The 22,941-nt window shown below is 39.2% G+C and overlaps 1 protein-coding gene across 4 annotated transcripts in view; it reads right to left on the bottom strand.

Moving 5' to 3' along the window:
- The window catches only part of ELK3 (ETS transcription factor ELK3), a 97,252-nt gene that overhangs the window by 61,328 nt on the left and 12,983 nt on the right, over positions 1–22,941 (bottom strand). Inside the window, exon 1 of one of the 4 annotated variants that reach the window (XM_072655637.1) lies at positions 7,587–11,376. The exons of 2 other annotated variants lie outside the window; for them this stretch is intronic. In XM_072655637.1, coding sequence (XP_072511738.1) covers positions 7,587–7,623 — 37 coding nt within the window. In that variant the 5' untranslated portion in view covers positions 7,624–11,376. Of the gene's footprint in view, positions 1–7,586; positions 11,377–22,941 lie in introns of those variants that run through there. One more of the 4 variants, XM_072655639.1, reaches the window with a different exon arrangement.

The raw sequence follows: 22,941 nt of genomic DNA, 5'->3' as shown, positions 1-22,941 counted from the left end.
TCTGGCTTCCTGGGCAAAATCATTTGGACTTTTTCTATGCCTTAATCCTCTCCAGAGTAACACTTTTTACTTTGTGCAACAAAACCTTCAAAAGATAGGATCTGTGAACTTGCTTTTTTCTTACTATGTTGATAATTGAATGTTCGTATAATTGGTTTCCTTTGTAACTCTATGTACTTCATTTTATGTATATAAAAATATTATTCTGAGCCAGTATCCATACACTTTACCAGATAGCCAAGGCCGGGGAAAAGGGGTTGGTTCCATGATACAAAATGGTCTGTAGGTCCTGTCCTACAGAGTAATTTCAAATAAAACCAGAAGAAAAATCTACACAATGACTATACCAATGAAAATGATTAATGCATACACACGAAGGAAAATGAATTTGCTTGAAGTACGAGCTAAAATTCCACCTTCTACAGGAAACCTTTTCTAAACCTCCTTAATTCAATTATATTCACTCTGTTGACTGTCTGTCATGGAGGGCAGGGATTGTCTTTTGCCTCTTTTTGTACATTCCTGGCTTAGCACAGTGCCTAGCACATAGGAGGCACCTAAGAAATGTTTATCGATCAATTGATTTATCCAATATATATTGTCTGTTCATAGTTGTTTGAATGTTATCATCCCCATTACATTGAGGGCAGGGACTATCTTTTGTCATAGTAGGTGCTTAATTGTCATTGTTCATCTTTGACTTTTGAAGAGGACCAGGTGATGTCTTGACGTGTGTGAGAGACAGAGAAAGAGAGAGACAGAGAGACAGAGAGAAAGAGAGAGAGACAGAGACAGAAAGAGACAGAGAACACTGGATTTCAGGGAGGCAGATTTGCACAAAGTTGTCAGTCTCATTATCTCCTCAGAGTCGTTGAAGTCCAGTGGCAAGACAAAAGTCGTGACAAATAGCAACGTCCTGGAATACAGTGGATGACCTTGGCCTCTTTGATAGCTGATCAAGCTCTAAGTGCTCCACAGCACCTGCTTCAGCCACTTTCATGGCCAATGGAACAAACTCCAGCTCATTCTGCTGGGGGAAATCTTCACATGCTTGGCCTGGACATCCCTCTAACTCACCAATGTATTTGAGACCTGCCAAGTACTCTCAACCTGGTTTAGCCTGTCTGCCAAGACAGTTTTACCAGGGTTTTGTTTACCTCGGGTGTTTAATAAGTGTTTACTGACTGACTGTAATTATAATGGGAGCAGAGAAGAAATGAGAAAATTCACTTCCCTTCTTTCTTTTGGGGGGAGGGGGGCTATGGATGTGGTAGGGTGGCACTCATCATCAGAATGGGTAGATGGATTGGTTTGTTTTACAGAACCACTTTGCTTTCCTCTTCTTTATTTTTTATTCTTGTGTTACAAGGTAGAGACAGCTAGATGAATGAGGGGAGAAAGTGAAATATATTCAGAGTCTCAGGTGATGTAAAAATAACAGATACCAATAAAAATGTAAAATAAAGTAACATATTTAAAATGTCAGCAAAAAGATCATGAATATGTAGCTGGAAGAGTAACACAGAGGTAATATAATCCAATCTTGTGGTTTTACAGAATAGCAATCCCAAATGACTTATCCAAAGTCACACGGATGGTTATATTTCAGAGGTAAGACTGGAACCCAAGTCTTTCTGGCTCCAAGATCAGCACTCTGTCCACTGAGCTACACTAGTTTGCCATATGGTTTCCCTCCACTTCCACAGGTGTTGTTTGCCCATTAGAATATAACTACTTCAAAGCAGATACTATCAGTGTCTTGCCCCAAGAAGGCACTTAATAAAATGCTCCATTCATTCATTCCAAATACCAGAGTCAATAAAGATTTATTAAGCACCTACTATGTGCTGGGCACTGTGCTAAGCATTAGGGATATGAAAGGAGCTTCTACAGGGTAAGCAATTTTCATCTTTTTAACCCTAGCACTAAACACTAGAAGGAAGCCAGATTCTGAGGAATTAAAAAAACTAATAAAGCTCCAGAAATAGACAAATGAAATAGATCACTCTCCTCTTGGGAGAGGTGGGGAACTACCAGGGCAGAAAACTGCAGACCCTGTCAGACTCAATCACAAATTTGCCCAATGAACAACAGAGGGTTCGATTCCAGCTGAAGGGCAGAGGGGGAAGGGAAAATAATCTAGAAATGATCATGTTTTGCATAACTGTAAGTTATTTTTGTTGTTACAGACAAAAGATACTAATCAAACTTATTTTTAAAAAATTTTAAATGCATTTTATCTTAGGAGACTATGAAACTGAGAATGTAATTCATTAGACATGATACAATGAAGAAATTCCCAGTAAATGAAAATTCACAACTAATCAGAATAATTGTACAACTGAGTATTGGGGGGAGGGGGACAGTTGAACCTGTGATTTCCAAAGTCCAGGGAAAATCCTGGATTTGGAAACTCCCTCCATGGATGATTCACCTTCCAACTTATACCCTGAGAGAATTGCTTCAGGACACTGAGAGCTTTAATGATTTGCACAGGGTCACATTGCCATGATGTAAAGAATTGAACCCAGGTCTTCTCAACTCTAATAATGGCCTTCTATCAACTATTTTATTTGGCCTCAAATGAAATCTGCTAGAAAAATCAAATGGAGCTATTATTTTAACTTAAGCAATAGATAGGGAATCAGAGTTCTTGCACCTTGGGGGAGTCACCTTTCCTGAGCTTCACTCTCCTCAACTTTTAAGTCAGTAGGTTTGACTCAGTGGGCCCTAAGTTCCCCTCCAACTCTAAAGCCAAAGACCCTACATTATGTGTGATGATGACTTGACCATGAAGAAATCCAAAAGCACATAGTTGTAACATATACAGTATCAAAACATCCCAACCATAAAAAAATGGCTCCTGTTGAAGGGGCAGTATGGTACAGTGGAAAGAGAGATGGATTTGGATTCAGAAGACCTGGGTTCAAGTCCCACCTCCTTCAGCATGGCTTAATAGGGAGGTCATATGACAGTGAACAGAACATTGGTTGTGGAGTACAAAACCTGGGTTTGAATCCCATGTCGGATCTGTGTTAGCTGTTTGACCCTGGGCAAGTCACTACACTGCTCTCACATGGGATTTCTCATAAGTAAAATGAAAATAATAGCAAGGTTCTTGTGAAGGTCAAATGACATGATGCATGTAAAGTGCTATTTAAATTTTAATACACTTATTAGCTAGGATTATTACTGGGGGCACCCTGGACAAATGAGTTCACCTCTCTAGGTTGGATGGCTTCTAACATCCATCCAGTTGTCCCTTCATGATCCCTTGAAGCACTTTACAGAAATTTATTTGTTTTGTTCTCACAAAAACTCTGTGCCTTAAGTGCCATTACTGTGCCCATTTTATAGATGAGGAAACTTGCCCAAAGTCACATAGGTTTTGTTCAGTCATTTCAGTTGTAACTGACTCTTCATGATCCCATCTGGGTTTTCTTGGCAGACATACTGAAGTGATTTGCCATTTCCTTCTTCAGCTCATTTAAAGATGAGGAAACTGAGGCAAATAGGGTTAAATGACTTGCCCAGGGGCATATAACTAGTTAGTGTCTGAAATCTGATTTGAATTCAAGAAAATAAGTCTTCTCGACTCTATGGCAAGCACTCCATTCACTTCATTACCTAGTCCGCTAAGGTAGTAAACCTCAAAATTTACATTTTAACTTGGATCCAGTGACTCTGAATTTTAAACATCATAGACTTTGATTTGGAAGAGACCTCATAGACCATCTAGGCCAATCTTCTTGTTTTTACAGATGATGAAGCTAAGACCCACAGAGAGTAAACAGAATTGCCCAAGATCCCACACCTACTATTTATGGTAAGATTCAAACTCAGGTTTTAGAAGCAGCTGTCCCAGAGGACAGAGCAGCTAGACTTGCCTCAGACACTTACTAGCTATGTGACCCTGCGCAGATCATTTAACCTCTCTATGCCTCAGTTTCCATATATTTAAAATAGGGTTAGCCCCCCCTCCAAAGGATAAAGTGAGTTAATGTTTGTAAAGTGCTTTGCAAATATTAAAAATGCTATTATTCCAGATGCCAAATCTGACACTCTAGCTCCTACACCAGGATGCCTCTCAAGCTACAAACGCCCAGTGCCAAATATAATAGGGAAAGCCAGATGTTAGCTCTCTCCTCCAGCACTCCAGTTCTAAATGGGTCCTGCCAAATCCTCAAGTATCTTACTCATCCCAAAGACGGGTTTTCTGTTGTAACAGTGGGTTCATTCTTCACTCAGGAAAGTGGAGACAGCTCTGAAAAAAGCCTCATCTCCCATTCTGAAGGGAATGAAGGCTTGTCCTGTCCCCCACCCTCACCCTCAGGAGTCAAAGCAGGAAATTTCCTTGTTTATTTTTGGTCGGCACCAAGAGGTTCTTCTGGTTCTTCCAGTTTGTATCTGGCTATGACAGCACAGAAGCCCCCAGTGCTGGGACAAATATCTCTGTACTGCTTTGCATATTTTCCATCCTCAACTAATACTCTATAGGAATGACTCATGGGATGAGAAAAGATACTTCCCCATCTGTTTTCAGCAAAGGTAAGGCTCTGTGGGTATAGACACTGTCAGACTCGGCTGATGGATTAGTTTTGCTGAAATTGTTTTTTTTGTCTTTTTTATTCTTTTGAGATGGATGGATAGGTAAAGGAGAAGGTCATATTTGAAAAAAGACTACAAATATTTTAAAGTTACATAAAAATATTTTAAAAGAAAAAACCTAACAGATGTAATTTTGGCTCAAGAAACAAAATTCTAGTCAAGTTGATAGTAGAGGTGGTGGTGGCCACCACAGTAGCAGAAATCTGCCTGGCAAAGTGGCGAGAGAGCTGGCTGACTAGAACTGGTCTCAGAGTTAGGAAGATTTAGGTTCAAGTTCTTCCTCTACTGGCTGAGTGACCCTGGGCAAGTCACTTAATTTCTCTGTTCCCCTCACTTTTCAAGAGTATCAGCTGTACATGAGTTGCTGGTCTTCATTGGAAAAGGGAATTTCTATACTGAGAATTTCCTTTATTTGTGAAATCATGGTACTGGGAAATCTTATTCTCATCTTTTTTTCATAAAGTATAAATAGAAACAGTTCTAGGATAAATTGCCATCCTGCCATAATTTCTTTATACGTAACATTGGAGGCAGCTAGGCGGCACAGTGGATAGAGCACCAAGCCTGGAGTCAGGAAGACCTGAGTTCAAATCACATGCAAGCTGTGTGAACCTGGACAAGTCATTTCACCTCTGTCTGCCTCACTTTTCCCATCTGTGAAATGGAAATAATAATAGCACCTACCTCCCAGTATTGTTGTGAGGATTAAATCAGTTGATATAAAAGTGCTTTGCAAATCTTACATCACTATATAAATGCTGGCTATTATAATAACAACATTGTCCTACTATATATTATGTGTAACATATAATATAAAATATATAATAAAACAATACATTATATGATATCTAGTATTTTATAATAAATAATAAATGATTAATAATATTATCCTATGGAATGTTGGGCAGGTAGATAAAATAACTGATTTTTGTAACTGAATGAAACGGCTAATTATTATTAGCAACAGCATACATCTCGGCATCTAGAGATCTGGAGTTGGAGTCAAAGCAATGGGTACTCAGGTGAGTGGAGGGAATGCTTGGCCTAGAATCAGGAAGATCTGAGTTCAAATCCAGCCTCTGACTTTTTCTAGCTGTATGACCCTGGGCCAGTCTCTTAACTTGTGTCTGCCTCAGTTTCTTCATTTCTAAAATATATAAAAAATAATAGCTCTCTCCCCTCAGGGTTGTTGTGAGGATCAAATCACATAAGATTTGTAAGGCACTTAAAGTGCCACATAAATGACAGTTGTTGTTTTTTATTGTTGAAACAATGATGATATTGCCCCTGACACACAGTAGCTGTGTGACCCTGGACAAGTCACAGCCTAGGCTGAAAATAAGTGAGCCTGAAAACTCTTAGGGAGCCAGATGCTAATCAAGTCCATGAAAGTCAGGACAGTCCTTCCCCCAACACACCGCATTAACAACACCCTCACTCCAACAAAACAATGGCCGCTTTTCCATCTCCCCAAACTCCAAGATTTCCTGACAGAGCATCCTCCAGCTTTTTTTCCTATTGTGTAGAAACTGTAAAAACTTTCTAAATCGGGACTTCCTCCTATTATGCGGGCGAGGCGTCTTTCTGGGAAGTGCCCCTCAGAGGCAGAAGGTAGGAATTCCTGCAGCACCACCCAGTGGAAACATAAGAAGGGGAAAAAAAATGAAAAGGAAGATGTGGCTTTTGTTTTCAGGAAAGGAAAAGAAAAGAAGCAGCTGGCTCTCCAAAGGAAACTTCCAAATGTTCCAGTTTTTCCACTGATGGTCACTAATAACATCACTTGCTTCAGAGTTCTAACATCAAAACCTGCAAGGAACATCAGAGGCCATCTAGTTTAACCCCTTTGTTTTACAGCTGGGGAAACTGAGGCCCAGAAAGAAGTGACTTGTTGTAAAGGCGGTCAGGATACTAGACTGAGAGCTAGAAGGGACCTCAGAAGCCCAACTCCCTAATTTTTCAGATGAGGAAACTACGGGACAAAGGAGTGAGATGCCTTAAGAAGTCATTTAGTCGAGCCTCCAGAGGTTATCTAGTCTGACTCTTTTTTACAGATGTGGAAATTGAGGTTGAGAGAAGAAGTACAATGACTTTCTCATGTACCTAAATATATTGGGGGGAGGGTTTAATAGATTTAAAGCTGAAGGGGACCTTAGAGGTCATTCTAGTCCAACTTTCTCTTTCACAGATATGGAAACTGAGGCAAGAAACTTACAGTGAACTTGCCTGAGGGCTACAGAGCTAGCAAGTTTCAAAAACAGTCTCTGAACCCCAGCCTTTCAGACTCTAAGCCCAGCACACTAGCAACCATGCTATGCTCCCTTAATAAATGACCTCTCCCCCAATAGAATGTAAACTCCTAGAAGACAGGAACCATTTCGTTTTGTTCTATTTCCAGTGCCTAACCTGACAGGTAGCAGACATTTAATAAATGGTTGACGTGTGACCCTGGGTAAGTCACTTAACACAGCTTGCCTCAGTTTCCTCATTTGCTAAAATGAGCTGGGGAAGGAAATGGCAAACCACCCCAGTATCTCTGTCAAGAAACCCCAAATGGAGTCCCAGAGAGTCATACACAACTGACAAAAAAAGAAAAGATTAAACAAGCGAACGAACAAAAAGATGAACTGACAGATAGACTGAGGTTGCAAGTGGGCAGGGCTGGTAATTCCAATCCAGATCTCTGAGTCCACATTCTCCACCCTACTTCAATTAGACCTCTCTGGAAAACCACTTCCTCCTCTGCTTTTCCCCAACTCCGCCACACCCACCCACACATTCCTGCTTTCACGCCTTCCCTCCCTTGTCTCCCCAACACACGCACACATGCACACGCGCGCACTCACACAGTGTTTGCTCATGCTTACATATTCAGAGCAAGTCAACTTCGAATTGGCACGATTTGGGGGGCCCAGGAGGCAACCACTCTGCAAAAGGGAGCCCAAGAAAAACAGTGTATATAAGCTGCCAGCAATTCTTACCAAGAGCCCTGGGGGACCAGGAAGCATCCGCAGCCATAAGTCTCCACTCTCAGGCCGAGTACAAAATTCTTGGGCTCCTGAGACAAAGGTAAATTGCATATTTACCTCCCCCCCGCCTCCCCAGCTTTGGTTCCTTCGTGGGTCCACACCCGGAGGCATCCTGAACCGGGTTCCGACATTTCTGTCCAACGCAAAGAAAGAGGCATCTTAGGCTGCTGGCTAGCGGCCAGCCTCAGCTGGGGCCACCCTTCTCCCGGGACTTTCGGAAAGAGGCTTTTGGCTCAGCTCAGGGACAGAAAGGTTGCTCTTTGTCAGTAATTCAATTACCTTCTTGACACATCACTGCATTTAGGGTGTCGGGGATTACAGAGTGATAGGAACACCATCCCTCCCCTACATCCACGGGCGCATGAAGTCAGCTTCGAAACATGACAACTGGATTTATCTCGTTCTCTCCGCTCTATAAAGGATGACTTTAACAAGAATAGCTAACATTTATTTGATCCTCACAATAGCCCTGGAAGGTGGGTGCTACCATCGTCCCTATTTAAATAATAATAATAACTGACATTTATATAGCACCTACTATGTGCCAGGTACTGTATTAAGCACTTTACAATTATTATCTTATTTGATCCTCACAACAACCCTGGGAGGTAGGTGCTACTACAGATGAGGAAACTGAGGCAAATAAGCAGGTTAGGTGCCTTGCCCAGGGTCACAGAGGTAGGAAGTGTTTGAAGCTGGATTTGAAGTCTGGTCTTCCTGACTTCAGGTCTGATCCTCTATCCACAGTACCTCCTAGGTTCAGTTGTTTTCTCCATTTGAAAATCTATAATCTTAGCATACTTTTTTCACTTTTATTTTTCTTGGTTTGTGTGTGTGTGTGTGTGTGTGTGTGTGTGTGTGTGTGTGTTGTCTTTTGCAACATAGCTAATATGGAAATATGTTTTACATGACTTTACAAGTATAATCAATATATTGCTTGCCTTCTGTAAGGGTGGGGAAAGGGCAGGAGAATTTGTAACTCAAGATTTTAAAAACATGAATGTTAAAAAAAATTTACATTTAATTGATAAATATTTAATGGAGTAAATAAAACATACCAAAAAAATCCACAACCTTAAATGTGCAACCAAATTATTACAATGCTTGAACACAATGCCACAAGTGATTGGTAGAAGGGAGTAGGGCTATCTACCCCTTCCCTGCATTAATAACATTAGTAAATGCTAGTATTGATACAGTACTTTAATGTTTGCAAAGCAAACATCATTGATCCTCACAACAACCACAGGTGTAGATTCTTTTTTATTCCCATTCAACAAAAGAGGAAAATGAGGCAGAAAGACACTGTGCTAGTGACTTGCCCAGGGCCACACAGCTAGTAAATGTCTGAGGCAGGATTTGAACTCAGGTCTTCCTCACTCTGAGTTCTACCCTCTGCCCACTGGACCCCCTTTTTGCTGTTGTTCAGTCTTGTCCAACTGGGTTGGACATTTGGGGTTTTCTTGGTAAAGATACTAGAGTGGTTTGCCATTTCCTTCTTCTGTTCATTTTGTAGCTGAAGAACCTGAGGCAAACAGGGTTAAGTGACTTGCCCAGGGTCACGCAACTAGTAAGTATCTAATTTGTCCTGATCCCAAGCCCAGTACTCTATCCTCTTCATCACCTAGCACTACCTTTTGAGGACTTCCACATATTTATAGCAGCTTTTTTTGTCTTGGCAAAGAACTAAAAACCATGGGGGTGTCCATCAATGGAGGAATGACTAAACAAATTCGATTATATGGATGTAATAGAATACTACTTGCCATAAAAAATAAATGTCGTGATTTCAAAGAAATCTGAGGAGACCTGTATGAACTAATATAGAGTGGAATAAACAGAATCAGAACCATAACATAACATTGTAATAACAAACAACTTTGGAATACTTAATAACCTCAATCAACTCAAGTAATGAAGAAGGATCCCCTCCTCCTGAAAGAAAGATGATCAGCTTGGGTTCTGATTGAGAAGATGGTCAATGCAAGAATTAGTTTTAACTTCTCATATTTGTTAAAATGTACCCCATCTTTTTTTTTTGTAATGGGGGGGAGGTGGAAGAAAAAGAAAGGAGATGTTTATTAATTTAATTAATTGAAATTTAAAATTTTTTTTAAAAGGAAGCATTCCTTTTGGTTAGATACATCCATGTCAACAAAAGTTGGCTAATCTCAACATTATCCAGAAGCATTTTAATGTCACTAAAACTTAACTACACATACACTTTCAAACCTCTGTACATCATACATTTAATATTAGGAATATGTGGAAAGAGGGCTGGCTAGCTTTAAGAGAGCCCAAGTTCAACTCCCAAATTAGATGCATAATATGTGATGGATCTTGGGTAACCTCCTTGGGTATCAGTTTCCTTATTTGTAAAATGGGGGATTCGACCATACAGCCTCTGCAGTGCCTTCAGTCCCTTGCAGCTTTATGTCAATGAAAGTTTGAATTACAGACAGGTTTTGTCGACTAATGGCTTAGAGAAGTATCCACAGCTAAAATTAAGATATTTGTACATTGCTATTTGTTCTTCTAATGAAATAGAAATTGGTCAGACCTTCCTGATGCCCAATTTCAAGATTTACATGAACTCACTATATTTGGCTTTACTCTTAATATAGAAAGCAAATTCTCCTGGAAAGAGAGACAGTATGAAATAGTGGATATGGAAAGAGAGCCAAATTTTTAGTCAGGAAGACCTGGGTTCAAATCCTGCCTTGATCAAATACTGACAGTGTGGCTCTTCAAACCACTTAACCTGTTATCAGAGAGATATTGTAGAAGGTATTCCACCTCAAGTGCACACTGGGTTGGAGGCCCCTTCTGAGGTTCCTTCCTACTGACATTTCAAGATTCTAGCCTTGACTGAAGCAACGAGGTGGTTTAGTAGGTAGAGGATTAGACCTGGGGTCAGGAAGACTCAAGTTCAAATTCTGCCTCAGACATTTATTAACTGTGTGACCCTGGGCAAGTCACTTAACCTCTAGTTAAAACCTTACCTCCCTCATCTGTAAAATGGGGATCATAATAGCACTTACCTCCCAGGGTAGCCAAGAAGATCAAATGAGATCATATTTATAAAGTCCTTTGCAAATTTTAAAGCCCCATATGAATGCTAGCTAAATTAACTCTACCTTCTTCTGAATCCCATTCGAATCAATATCTTTGTGGGAGAAAGAGGGTGGGAGATAAGATGGAATCTTTCAACCCCTCAGGCAATTTTCTAAGCTATGAGTTATGGACACATTATTGATCTGTACAAATGCAGGGAGTTTCTCTACATGAAGGAAAGCTAAGACAGGGATGCCACAAGAAATTATTTTCCCAAACAAACAAGGAAGGTCATGAGGCATTGGGCATTATCAAGAGAATATGACTGGTGAGATCTCATTCTTTGGAGGCTTTCCTTTGTGCTTTTAAAAAATACCTTAAAAATTTTTGATAGTATTTTATTTTTTTCCAATTACATGGAAAGACAAATTTTAACATTCATTTAAAAAAATTTTTGACTTCTGAATTCTCTCCCTCTCCTCCCTCTGACAGTAAGCAATTTGATACAGGTTATATATGTGCAATCATGTAAAACATATTTTCATATCAGTCAAGTTATGAAAGAATAAAACAGACCAAAAGAAAAAAATTGGAGACTTTTCAAAACACAAAGCAGCCATCTCTGTGGAGTGGTCTTCCCACTGTGTCTACTCTAGCCCTTGAGAATCTGAAATCCTTTAAATTCCATTGTAATTATATTATTATAGAGTATTATTATGTTATTATAGCAAAATATTATATTGTGTTATAGTATAATTACATTGTATTATATTGTGATATTATATGTCATCTTGTATTATATATCACATATTATTTTGTATTCTTTTTTGGTTAAGATATTTCATGACTTAGTCAATTTAAAATGAAGTTATAAACCCAAGTATATAAATCCAGGGTGTTAATATATTCCCCTTGGAAGGGATATTTAATAAATAGTGAACGTTCTTTCTCCAAAACAGTTTCATCTGGTATATATCTGTAGCATATTTTAACAATACGTAGTTCAAACTGTGAAAGGTCCATTCTATATCTTTATTTTCTCAATATAAATATAATTCACATGTCTACAAATGACTAGAAAATCAAATTTGTGTGTGCGTGCACATGTGTGTGTGTATGTAAAGCAAATTGTCTAAAGCAGTGGTACAGGTTTTTTAAAAAATCTCTTGAAAAACGCCCACTATCACACATTAACAAAGAAATGAAAACTACCCAGGTTCTACCTCTCAATCATAACATTGACAAAAAAATATATACATATAATGTGAAAGAATGAAATGAACCAACGAAGGAATGAAAAGGCATTTTGAAGCACTTAATGAGTGAAAAAGAGTAAGCACTGGAGATACAAACAGAAGGGAGATCATCTCATGGAGCTCATACCCTAAGTGGGGCAGTAATAATGTAAGAAGATCAGTGTTGGGGAAGTTGGGGAGAAATAGGTACACTTATTCATTGCTGGTAGAATTGTAAACTTACAGAATCTTTAAGGAGAGCAGTTAAAAAATTACCAAAATAACCACAACCACTGACTTTATAAATTCACTGATGGGAACGTAATAAAAATATTATTTTAAAAAGGTATCTCTGGTCAATAATTTTTCCTAGTGGCTGTATTTGTAACTATAAAAAAAATGAAGCAAATTAATTGTCCAACAATAAAAGGATAAATAAACTGTGGTACATTAATGTATTGGAATAGGATGATGCAATTAAGACAACAGAGAAAGATCAAAAAAGGCTTTATACTTTGAAAATTGAAATGGATTAATTTAGATGTAAATAGTTGCTAAATAAATTTAGTTATGTCACTGTTATTTTTTTTAAAGAGTATGAAGGGAAAGAATACCAGAAAAGTCATCTAATGTCATTCCCTTTAAAATAATAAGAAATACTTCAAGGTCACACTTCCATAAAGGGACCCTTTTTAAATATTAGGATGCTTGTCTAGGCAACTGTTGGTTATTTTTAAGAAGCCTGTTTTAATTCCTGACAGTGAACAATTTTAAAACAAAAGGATTCCTTCTTAGTGCTACAGTTTACTTCTCACCCTTAAGACAGACTTTTTTGACAAGCAAACAAAACTTCTCGAACGTACAGGCTTAAAGAGTGGCTTAGAATTGCTCCCTGCAGGATGTGTTCTGTCTCGAGCAACAGCTAACATTTATGTAGCACCTACTAAGAGCTAGGTGCTTGCTAAGCGCTTTATAATTATCTCATGTGATCCTCACAACAACCCTAGGATCTAAGTCCTATTATTATCTCCATTTTACAATCGAGGAAACTAAGGCAGACAACTGTTAGGTGACTTTTCCAGGATCACAAAGCTAGTAAGCATCTGAGGCCAGATCTTAACTCAGGCCTTCTTGACTCCAGGTCCAAAAAAAATATCCCTGAGCTTTGTTGTGGAAAGCCCTAATAGTCCTTCTTGGAAAACATGAGAGAGAAACCAGACTCTTTCCCCTTGCCTTGCCTACAAATGCCCAAGGTTCTTTTAATGCTCCATTAATCTATCTAGATGATTTTGGAACAAAAGGTCAAACCTGTCTCTTCTCCAAGGATGGATCCCTAGTATAACAATTGTCTACTGTATATACATGAAATCTATACACTCACCAGCAGATCAATCATTAAGCCTTTCATTCCATCCTAGACAGTTAGTGTCTGTGTGACTCTGGGCAAATCACTTAATTTCTTTCAGCCTCACTTTCCCTATATGTAAAAATGAAAGGATGGGACCAGATGGCCTCTAAGATCCCTTCCAGATGGAATCTAATGATGAGACTCCCATGTGGTGGGGGCAGTGCTAAGCACTGGGGGGTATAGAAATCAAAATGAAACCACAGATTCTGCTAAAAAAAATTCTCTTTTGTTTCCATTCTATTTCACAAGATGATTTAAGAAATGTCATATGGAAGAGGCCAAGTCTTGAGTTCAAACCCTACTGCCAACACTTAGCAGGATAACAGATAAAGAAATGAAAGAGCCCTCCAAGACCTTGGAGTCTGACTCCCTCCCATGGCAGGGGAAGGAAGAGAGGGCCCAAAAACTTTAGTTATTTGCCCATGGTCATCGCAGTAAGTCAAGAGAGATGGGATTTGTATTCAGAGCCTCTGACTTCAAGTCCACTGCTCTTTTTCCTATAAGTGACACTAAGGAGCAAAAGCCTCTGTTTCCTTATCTGTAAAAGAAAGATAAAAATATTTCTCTTTTCCTCCCAACTGACTATTATTGATCAGTGGTATCCAATTCTTTGTGACCCCATTTGGGGTTTTCTAAGCAAAGATCCTGAAGTGGTTTGCCTTTTCCTTCTCCAGCTCATTTTACAGATGAGAAAACTGAGGCAAACAGACGTAAGTGACTTGCCCAGGGTCACACATTTAGTAAGCCAGATTTGAACTCAGGGCAGATGAGTCTCAAGGTCTGGCATTTTGTCCACTGTACCCCCAAGCTGCCACTCCATTACAGAATTCTTATAAGGATAAATAACAACAACAGCAAATATAACAGTAGCTAGCATTTATATAGTGTCTACTGTATTCCAGGTGTACTGAGTGCTTTACAATTATTATCTCACTCAATCTGCACAACTCTGGGAGGTAGAAGGCCATTATCATCCCTACTTTACAGATAAGGAAACTGAGACAGAGAGATGAAGTGATTTGCCCAGGATCACACAACTATCAAATCGGATTTGAACTCAGATCTTCCTGACTCCAAATCCAGCTGCACTTTCTCTGCTGCACCACTGAGGTGAATTCCTACCTTACAATAACATTGCAGATCATGATGTCAGTTATTAATAATAAATTAAAAAGCATTTTCAAGAGCATCGCATCATGCAGTAGGAATATAATAAATGTAAGTAATTCAGAGCCACGTGGGGTGATCTGTAGTACCCTATGCACAAGAATCTGCACACTGACTACAACAATGTTCATGAAAAGGTCACTTAAAAAAAGGAAGTGCAACATTAATTGAAAAACCAATAACAGTCCTAGGGAGCAGATAACGGAAGAGATCTCCACTCCACCCCACACGCCTTGGCAAAAGCTCCGTGCTAGGCACTGGGGATACGCTGGCTTTGGTTCTGTTTGTTGCTTAACTATTTATTTGTTACAATGGTTCAGTTCACAAGATGGAAGTTTAGGAGAAAAGAGGAGATGATATTCAGAAAAGCAAAGATGGTTAAAATAGACATCAATAAAACTTTTTTTTAAAAGTAAGAATAAAATACTTATTACTGTACTTTTTCTATTTTCTGTTCCTACATCTTATTTCCTCTAGCTGTAAAAATTTGAATAGATTATGTATGGGGTTTTTACATTGCAGGCTAAAAGAAAAAAAAAGGAAAGAAAAAAGGATGTGGCAAAGAGGAAAGCAGATTGGGTTGTTGTGGCTCAGTCATGATTGAAATCACAGTGAGCCGACAACTCTCCAGAGAAACGACAAGCCGTCTTACTGGAGTTGCGACACCCTACTGTCTCTTGTTCAATCTGTTCCGTCCTGTACTCTCCCTTCCAAGAGTTCTATAAAGCAATTTTTCTCCACTCAAAATGATTCTGTGGACCGATAAAATTCCTTCTCTGGACCTCTTTAGCATCGACCAGTCAACTAGTTTAGTCAACTAGCATCTATGTAGAGGCTGCTATGTGTCAGGCCAATAATAATCATGATGATGGTAATAAACAGTTCCTGCTCTCAGTGAGCTTACATTCCACTCTTAATGGTGAGGAGGGAAGGGATGGGAAAGCTGTGGCATGAAAGAAACAGAAGCCAGAGGGAAAGAAGAAGGTTTAAGATTATATAAATTTTTAAGAAAAAACTATTAAGCATTTATAAAGAGCCTACAATGTGCCAGGTACTGTGCTAAACACTTAATAAAAAGCTTTTAAGAATGGTAAAACAAAAAAACAAAAAAAAGTTCTACAGACCCGTGTCAATAGCTGAGATTCAGAGTTATGTAGTATTTTTAAAAAATAAATAAAAGTGATTTTTCTTGGTTTAAAATTTTTTTAAAACATTTCTTAAGATCAAGAGAAACATCCTACGTCTCACCGAAACAAGGTTGAAAATTACCCCTAGGGCATCTAAGAAAAAGTTCTCCCAGTAGACGCTGAAGTTGTTAAAAGCAAGGACATGTATGTATACACATGTATACATATGTGTGTAAATATATGTGTGTATACATACACTTTTTTTCTGTCTATATCTTCACCTGGTAGCACATATAATAGGTACCTAATTAACACTTGTTCCCTTCCCTTCCTATCAATGCCTCAGCCATCAAAGGCAGAATCAATCAGCCAACATTACTTGGTAGGACTGATTCCAGCTTGGGTGGTGAAGGTGTTGAAAGTTGAACTTTTCTTTTTTTGCTAGCCTTTCATTAACTCTTACTGGTCTTCTGGGTCTCCTTATCCTCTTTTTATCACTTAATGCAATTATCCCTATGTTCCTTAGCACAGAAATAATGAATGGGGTTGGACCTTTTTTAACCAACAGAGTCTCTTGCACAATCCTAAATGAAGGGATGGGTGGCACTGTGGATAGAAAATTGGATTTGGAGCCTACCTCTAAAACTCACCGCTTACGTGTAGCCATGGGCAAATTTCTTTAATTTCTTTAAACCTCTGTTTTGTCCATCTGTAAAACAGGTATCATCACACCTGTAGTACCAATCTCACAGAGTTGTTGGAGGCTCAAATTAGATAAAGGGGTACACTGGAGCTAGTTCCAACTGGAGTTGATTGTTAAATTTTCAGTATGAATAATTACACCTCAGAAACTTGCAAACACTACAAATCAGGTCTTGCTTTATTGTTTCCTTGATTGCCTGGCCTTAAGTGATGGAGAAATGTTAATATATATAAAATGCAGATTAAACTTAAAAGTATGTCCTGCCATACGGTTGTTGTCCTTCCCCCCCCCCACACAGCTGCTTGCTAAATAGTTAAACATTTACCAGCACACCTGTGGATAACGGTAAAGTGATTTATAAATCTTAAAGCATTAGATATATGCTTTTATTAGCATTTCTTTTAGAAGACACTTACTAGATGCTGATTCAATTATTGAACAGACATACTGAAACCATGCTTGAAACATGTGAAGAATTTGCATCCGGTTGTGATGAGATACCAAACATATACCAGGCGCTAAAGAAAGAGTATGAAGCAGTTATAGTGAAAGCTATGCAGATATGTCTCATACAAACATTATCAGATCTACCCTGTCAAATCTGAGGTTTTGGAAAGGATAATTGCAAAATCACCTCATATCAGTTCTGGTGGATTATGGACAGTATATAATCTCCAAACTGATGATGATAGCTAATATTTATATAGCGCTTACTATGTGCCAGGTACAGGGCTAAGTGTTTTACAGATATAATTTCATTGATCCTGACAACAGCTCTGGGAGGTAGATGCTATTATTAACCCCATTTTACATATCAGGAAACTGAGGCAAAAAGCAATTAAGTGTCTTGCTCAGGGTCACGCAGCTTCTGTGTCTGAGGTCAGATTTGAGCTCAGGTCTTTCTGATGCCAAGCCAAGGGCTCTATTCACTGTGCTACCTAGCTACTGAACATATAAGACAAGAACTAGAAAACTGTGAGATTAGTTAGCTTAACTACAATCTTTTCCAGCTGAATGAGTACAGTGTACCTTGAATAACTAATTAAATGGCATAACCCTTCCTGATATGTAACTGTCATTTCTATGTAAATCAATCAACAAACAATTATAAAGCACCTACTATGTATCAGGGGCAACTAGGTGGTATAGCAGACAGAGCAGTTAGGTCTGGAGTCAGGAAGATCTGAGTTCAAATCTGGCCTCGGACTCTTACTAGCTACCCTGGGCAAGTCACTTAACCCCTAGTTGCCTCAATTCTTCCTCTATAAAACAGGGACACATGACAGAAGGAAATGGCAAACTGCTCGAGTATCTTTGACAAGAAATCTCTCCCACCCCACCCCTAGACAAGTCCATGGGGTCACAAAGAATCCTACAGGACTGAATGACTGAACAACTATGTAGCCTAACACTGGAGATACAAAGAAAAAAAGTGAAATGATTTCTGTCCCAAGAAGTTTAACAGGGAAAAAAACATGTACACCTAAGCATACATAGAATATATCCTAAAAGAATACAAAATAATTTAGGGAGGGGATACATTAGCAGGGGATGAGGTTTTGTGACTGTGGATCATAGAACTGTACAATCTTGAGAGAACAGAACACAAATATCACTTTCAAAGGCAATGGAGAGACATATAGTAGGTGTAAGCTAGCATACATTAGGAAAACACACACACACACGAGGACAGAACCAAAACTATATCAACAAAAACATGATGGAAAAAGATGAGATAATAAGATGAGAGTAAGGTGTAACCATGTGATGTTAGGGGAAGGGCAGAATGGTGCTCAAGCACCTTAGTTGGACTCTGCGGACAAGGTATGGAAAAGCATGGACAATAGTCCCATGGGAAGGGAATGCATGGGTAGATTTCAATCAAGGGTGTGCTGAAGACAGCTGTACCAAACTTTGGAGAGCCAACTGTTCAGTTTTACTGTGAGCATGTATACCTTAGAAATCATCAAATGCTATAAATCATAGCTTGATTGGTTTATTGATGGTCTGGACTAAGAAAGTCAAAGAGAAATGCCAATAATGCAAATTAGCTCTAAAAGTGCATTGCATGAACATGGTCTTATTCCAGAGAGCTGGTTGTTAAACATTTATCAGCACACCACTATTTTCAATGTACCTTACTGTTGGGAGCATCTTTATCCCATCTGGGCCTCACAATAACACTCATTTCAAGTACAGAAACCTGCCCAGCTAGTAAGTTCTGAGGTGGGCTCCATACCCAGGATCTCCTAACTCTAGGTTTATCTTGAATAGGCTAGAGAAGTGATCAATCAACAAGCATTTATCAAGTACCTACTAGGCACCAGACACTGCCCTAGGTGCTGGAAATAAAAATGCAAAAATGAAACAGCCCCAAAATTCAAGGAGCTTACATTGTATTAGGAGAGAGAACATGTACACATATACAAAATAGATATATGGTGAATTCAGTTCTCATCTTTTTTTTACATTCTTATTTAGTATTTGATTTTCCCCCAGTTACATGTAAAAACAATTTTTATATTCATTTTGAAAACTTTGAGTTCCAAATTCTCTCACATCCTCCCTCCCCACCCCACTCCTCAGCAGTTCAATATAGGTTATATATGTGTAGTCATGCAAAACACTTCCATAACAGTCATGTTGTAAAAGACTGTATTTCCCTCTATTCTATCCCCCCCCCACTCTCTCTCCTTTCACCCTGTCCCTCCTCAAAAGTGTTTTGTTTCTGACTACCCCTTCCCCAATCTGCCCTCCCTTCTATCACCACCCCTTTTCTTGTCCCCTTCCTTCCTACTTTCCTGTAGGGTAAGATAGGTTTCTATACCCAGTATGTTCCCTCACTGAGCCAATTCTGAGAGTAAGGTTCACTCACTCCCCCTCACCTCCTCCCTTTTCCCTTCCACTGTAAAAGCTTTTTCTTATCTTTTTTATGTGAGATAATTTACCCCATTCTACCTCTCCCTTTCTTTTTCTCCCAGTACATTCCTCTCTCACCCCCTAATTTTATTTTTTAGACATCATCCATTCATATTTAACTCACACCTGTGCTCTCTGTCTATATATACCTCTAACTCCAATAATGAGAAAGGTCTTATGAGTTACAAATATCTTTCCATGTAGTAATGTAAATAGTTTAACTTTAATAAGTCCCTTATGATTTCTCTTTCCTGTTTACCTTTTCATGCCTCTCTTGAGTCCTGTATTTGAAAGTCAAATATTCTACTTAGCTCTGGTCTTTTCTCAAGAACACTTGAAATTTCTCTCTCATTGAATGTCCATTTTTTCCCCTCATGGATTATATTCAGTTCTGCTGGGTAGGTTATTCTTGGTTATAATCCTAGCTCCTTTGCCCTCCGAAATATCATATTTCAAACCCTTCGATCCTTTAATGTAAAAGCTGCTAAATCTTGTGTTATCCTGATTGTGGTGCCACAGTACTTGAATTGTTTCTGGCAGCTTACAATATTTTCTTGACCTGAGAACTCTGGAATTTGGCTATAATGTTCCTGGAAGTTTTCATTTTGAGATCTTATTCAGAAGGTGATCAGTGGATTCTTTCTATTTCTATTTTACCCTCTGGTTTTAGAATATGAGGGCAGTTTTCCTTGATAATTTCTTGAAAGATGATATCTAGGACCTCTTTTTGATCATGGCTTTCAGGTAATCCATTAATTTTTAAATTATCTCTCCTGGATCTATTTTCTAGGTCAGTTATTTTTACAATGAGATACTTCACATTGTCTTCTATTTTTTTATTCTTTTGGTTTTATTTTATGATTTCTTGATTTTTCATAGTCATGAGCTTCCATTTGCTCCATTCTAATTTTTAAAGGATTATTTTCATCAGTGAACTTTTGGACTTCCTTTTCTATTTGGCCAATTCTGCTTTTTAAGACATTCTTCTCCTCACTGACTTTTTGTACTTCCTTTGCCATTTGGCCTAGTCTGTTTTTTAAGGTGTTATTTTCTTCATTATTTTTGGGAGGTCTCCTTTATCAAACTGTTGACTCATTTTTCATGATTTTCTTGCATCACTCATTTCTTTTTCCAGTTTTTCCTCTACTTCTCTTATTTGATTTTCAAAATCCTTTTTGAACTCTTCCAAGGCCTGAGACCAGTTCACATTTTTCTTGGAGGTTTTGGACAAAGGATTTTTGACTTTGTTGTCTTCTTCTGAGTGTGTGTTTTGATCTTCCTTGTCACCAAAATAAGTTTCTATAGTCAGTTTTTTTTTCTGTTGCTTATTTTCCCAACCTATTATTTGACTTTTTAACTCTTTTTTAAGGAGCGTTCCATTTTCAGGGTGGAGGGTGAATTGTTCCAAGCTCCAGAGGTTTTATGCAGCTGTTTTCAGAGATAATAGGGACCTGTAAACTTTCAATTTTTCCAAGGTGGTATGATCTAAGGAGAAGCGTTTACTCCTCTCCTGGCATGTGCTCTGGTCTGTGAGTGACCATAAGCACTCTTTTCTGCCCTGGAACTGTAAGGGGGGGTGTCCCCCCCCCCCACTACTGCTGCAAGGTCTGTCATGCTAGTGCTCCTCCTTGCCTAAGTACTGCTACCCAGGACTGTGACCCAGATCCCAGTAGGGACAAAGAAAGAGAGTTCTGCCTCTAGCAAAGAGACCCCTGTAATCTCCTTCTGACCAGTTGTTCAACTGCTTTACTGTCTGTGGGCTGAGATCTCTGGAAGCAGTCTCTACCACTGCTGCTACTGATGAGTCACTCTCAAGGCCTGCCTTTGGTTTGCTGCTGCTGGGGCTATGCTGGTACAGAGGTCCAACAGTTTTCCTACTACACTTCTATGTTGTCTTTGGTGTCTGTGCGCTGAAAAGTCAGGAAACCACCACAGCAGCCAGTGATTCAGCTGCCCAAGGCCAGCTCAGAGTTTGCTGGGTCCCCATCTGAGCTGGCCCAAGCTGTGCTAGACTGTGCTCCTCTCTCAGCCTGGTGCTGTCAACCTTCCAGGTTTTCTTGGGCTGGAAATTTGTTTCACTCTGTCTTTTTGCAAGTTCTGTTTCTCTAGAATTTGTTTAGAGTAACTTTTAAAGGTATTTGGAGGTTTTGGGAGAGAGCTCAGGTAAGTCCCTGCCTTTTCTCTACCATCTTGGCTCCACCAAATTGAGTTTTCATACAGTATTTGGCCAGGTTCTGTCCTTCTGATTCTAAAGGGAAATCATCTTGGGCCCCCATTGTGTTGGAAGCAAGAGAACAACTCTTTCATCTCCACTCTCAGCACTGCTACTTACTAGCTGTGTGGCCTTGGGCAAATCACTTAACTTCTATGTTCCTTTTCTTGGGAAAATCACTTAATCTCTACTTTTCTCTTATTCAAAATGAGGGGGTTGAACTACATGATCTATTAGGGTCTTTCCAATTCTAAATCTATAATCCTATTACTTCTCTGGGCCTCAGTTTCCTTAAATGTAAAATGATGGACAGAACCAGATGACCTCTAAAGTTCTTTCCAGCTCAAATTCTATGACCTCTCCAGGCTTCAGTTTCCATACCTGTTAAAATGAGAAGCTTGAACAGGATGACCTTTAAGGTCCCTTTTTGCTCTAACTTTTGAGGTTAGCCTTTCTTATAAATCTCAGAAATTGCCTTAGTTCAAGCAGAGAGTCACAGGGAAGGAAGCTGGTGCATGCCAACAGCTCAAAAGTCTATCTAAGAGTTATAAAGAGATGCCATGGGGGTAAGTTAAGGACTGTCACTGTTTTATCCAAAGAATGCTTGGATGAGGTGATACAAGCACATGCAAAATCCTCAAAGGAAGTGCAAGATGGCAGTGAGTCTACCAAGTATGCCCTTTAGGCAAAGGGGAGGAGTTGGCTTTTCCCCTTGCATCCATGAGAATACCCCAGGAGACCTTGTAGCCCCCAGCAGGAAAGAAGAGTAACAGGGGAGCTCCAGTATGCTCCCAATAAAGCCCAATTCACACCAGGATGGATATCCCTATTTACCCAGACTATGTCAAGATGGATTGGAGTGAGGGAGGGATACCTGTACATCAGGCTATCTCAATTTCTCCCATAATGCAGGGAGAGTCAAGGTTTTCTTTGCCACTAAAGCTTAAGTTACTCTTTTAGGATACTTCCTGCAACAATTACAAGTAAAATACTAGAAGGATTCTGAGGCTCTTAGCCTGAGAACTAGAAGGAACTTCAGAGAAAAATCAATACAACCCTTCATTTGACAGGGGAAAAAACTGAGGCTGAGGGAATCTAAAGTCACCAGATCACCTATACGAAGAGCTGGGAGCTCAGAGGTTATCTAATACAACCCACTTGCTTTACAGGTAAAGAAACTGAGGTTGGGAGACATCATAGAATCATGGATTTAGAGGTGGTGAGGTTAGAGGTCATCTAATCCAACTTTCTTGCTTTTTCAATTTTTTTTTTTAAATGAACTTGAAATTCCACCTTCTGTAAGAAGCTTTCGCTTAATGCTAGTGCTGTCCCTCTAAAATTTATTTCCAATTTATCCTCTCTCTCTCTCTCCTACATATTCATAACTGGGTATATGTTGGCAGAATCTGAGCTCCAGCCACATAGACTATTGAACTCTAGGGATGGCTTCTAATAGAGATATTAGATCTTCTGTTGGGATCA

The sequence above is a fragment of the Notamacropus eugenii genome, chromosome 3, assembly GCF_028372415.1.
Source record: "Notamacropus eugenii isolate mMacEug1 chromosome 3, mMacEug1.pri_v2, whole genome shotgun sequence".
Classification (NCBI taxonomy): Eukaryota; Metazoa; Chordata; class Mammalia; order Diprotodontia; family Macropodidae; genus Notamacropus; species Notamacropus eugenii.
This window is presented reverse-complemented; position numbering and strand designations above follow the sequence as displayed.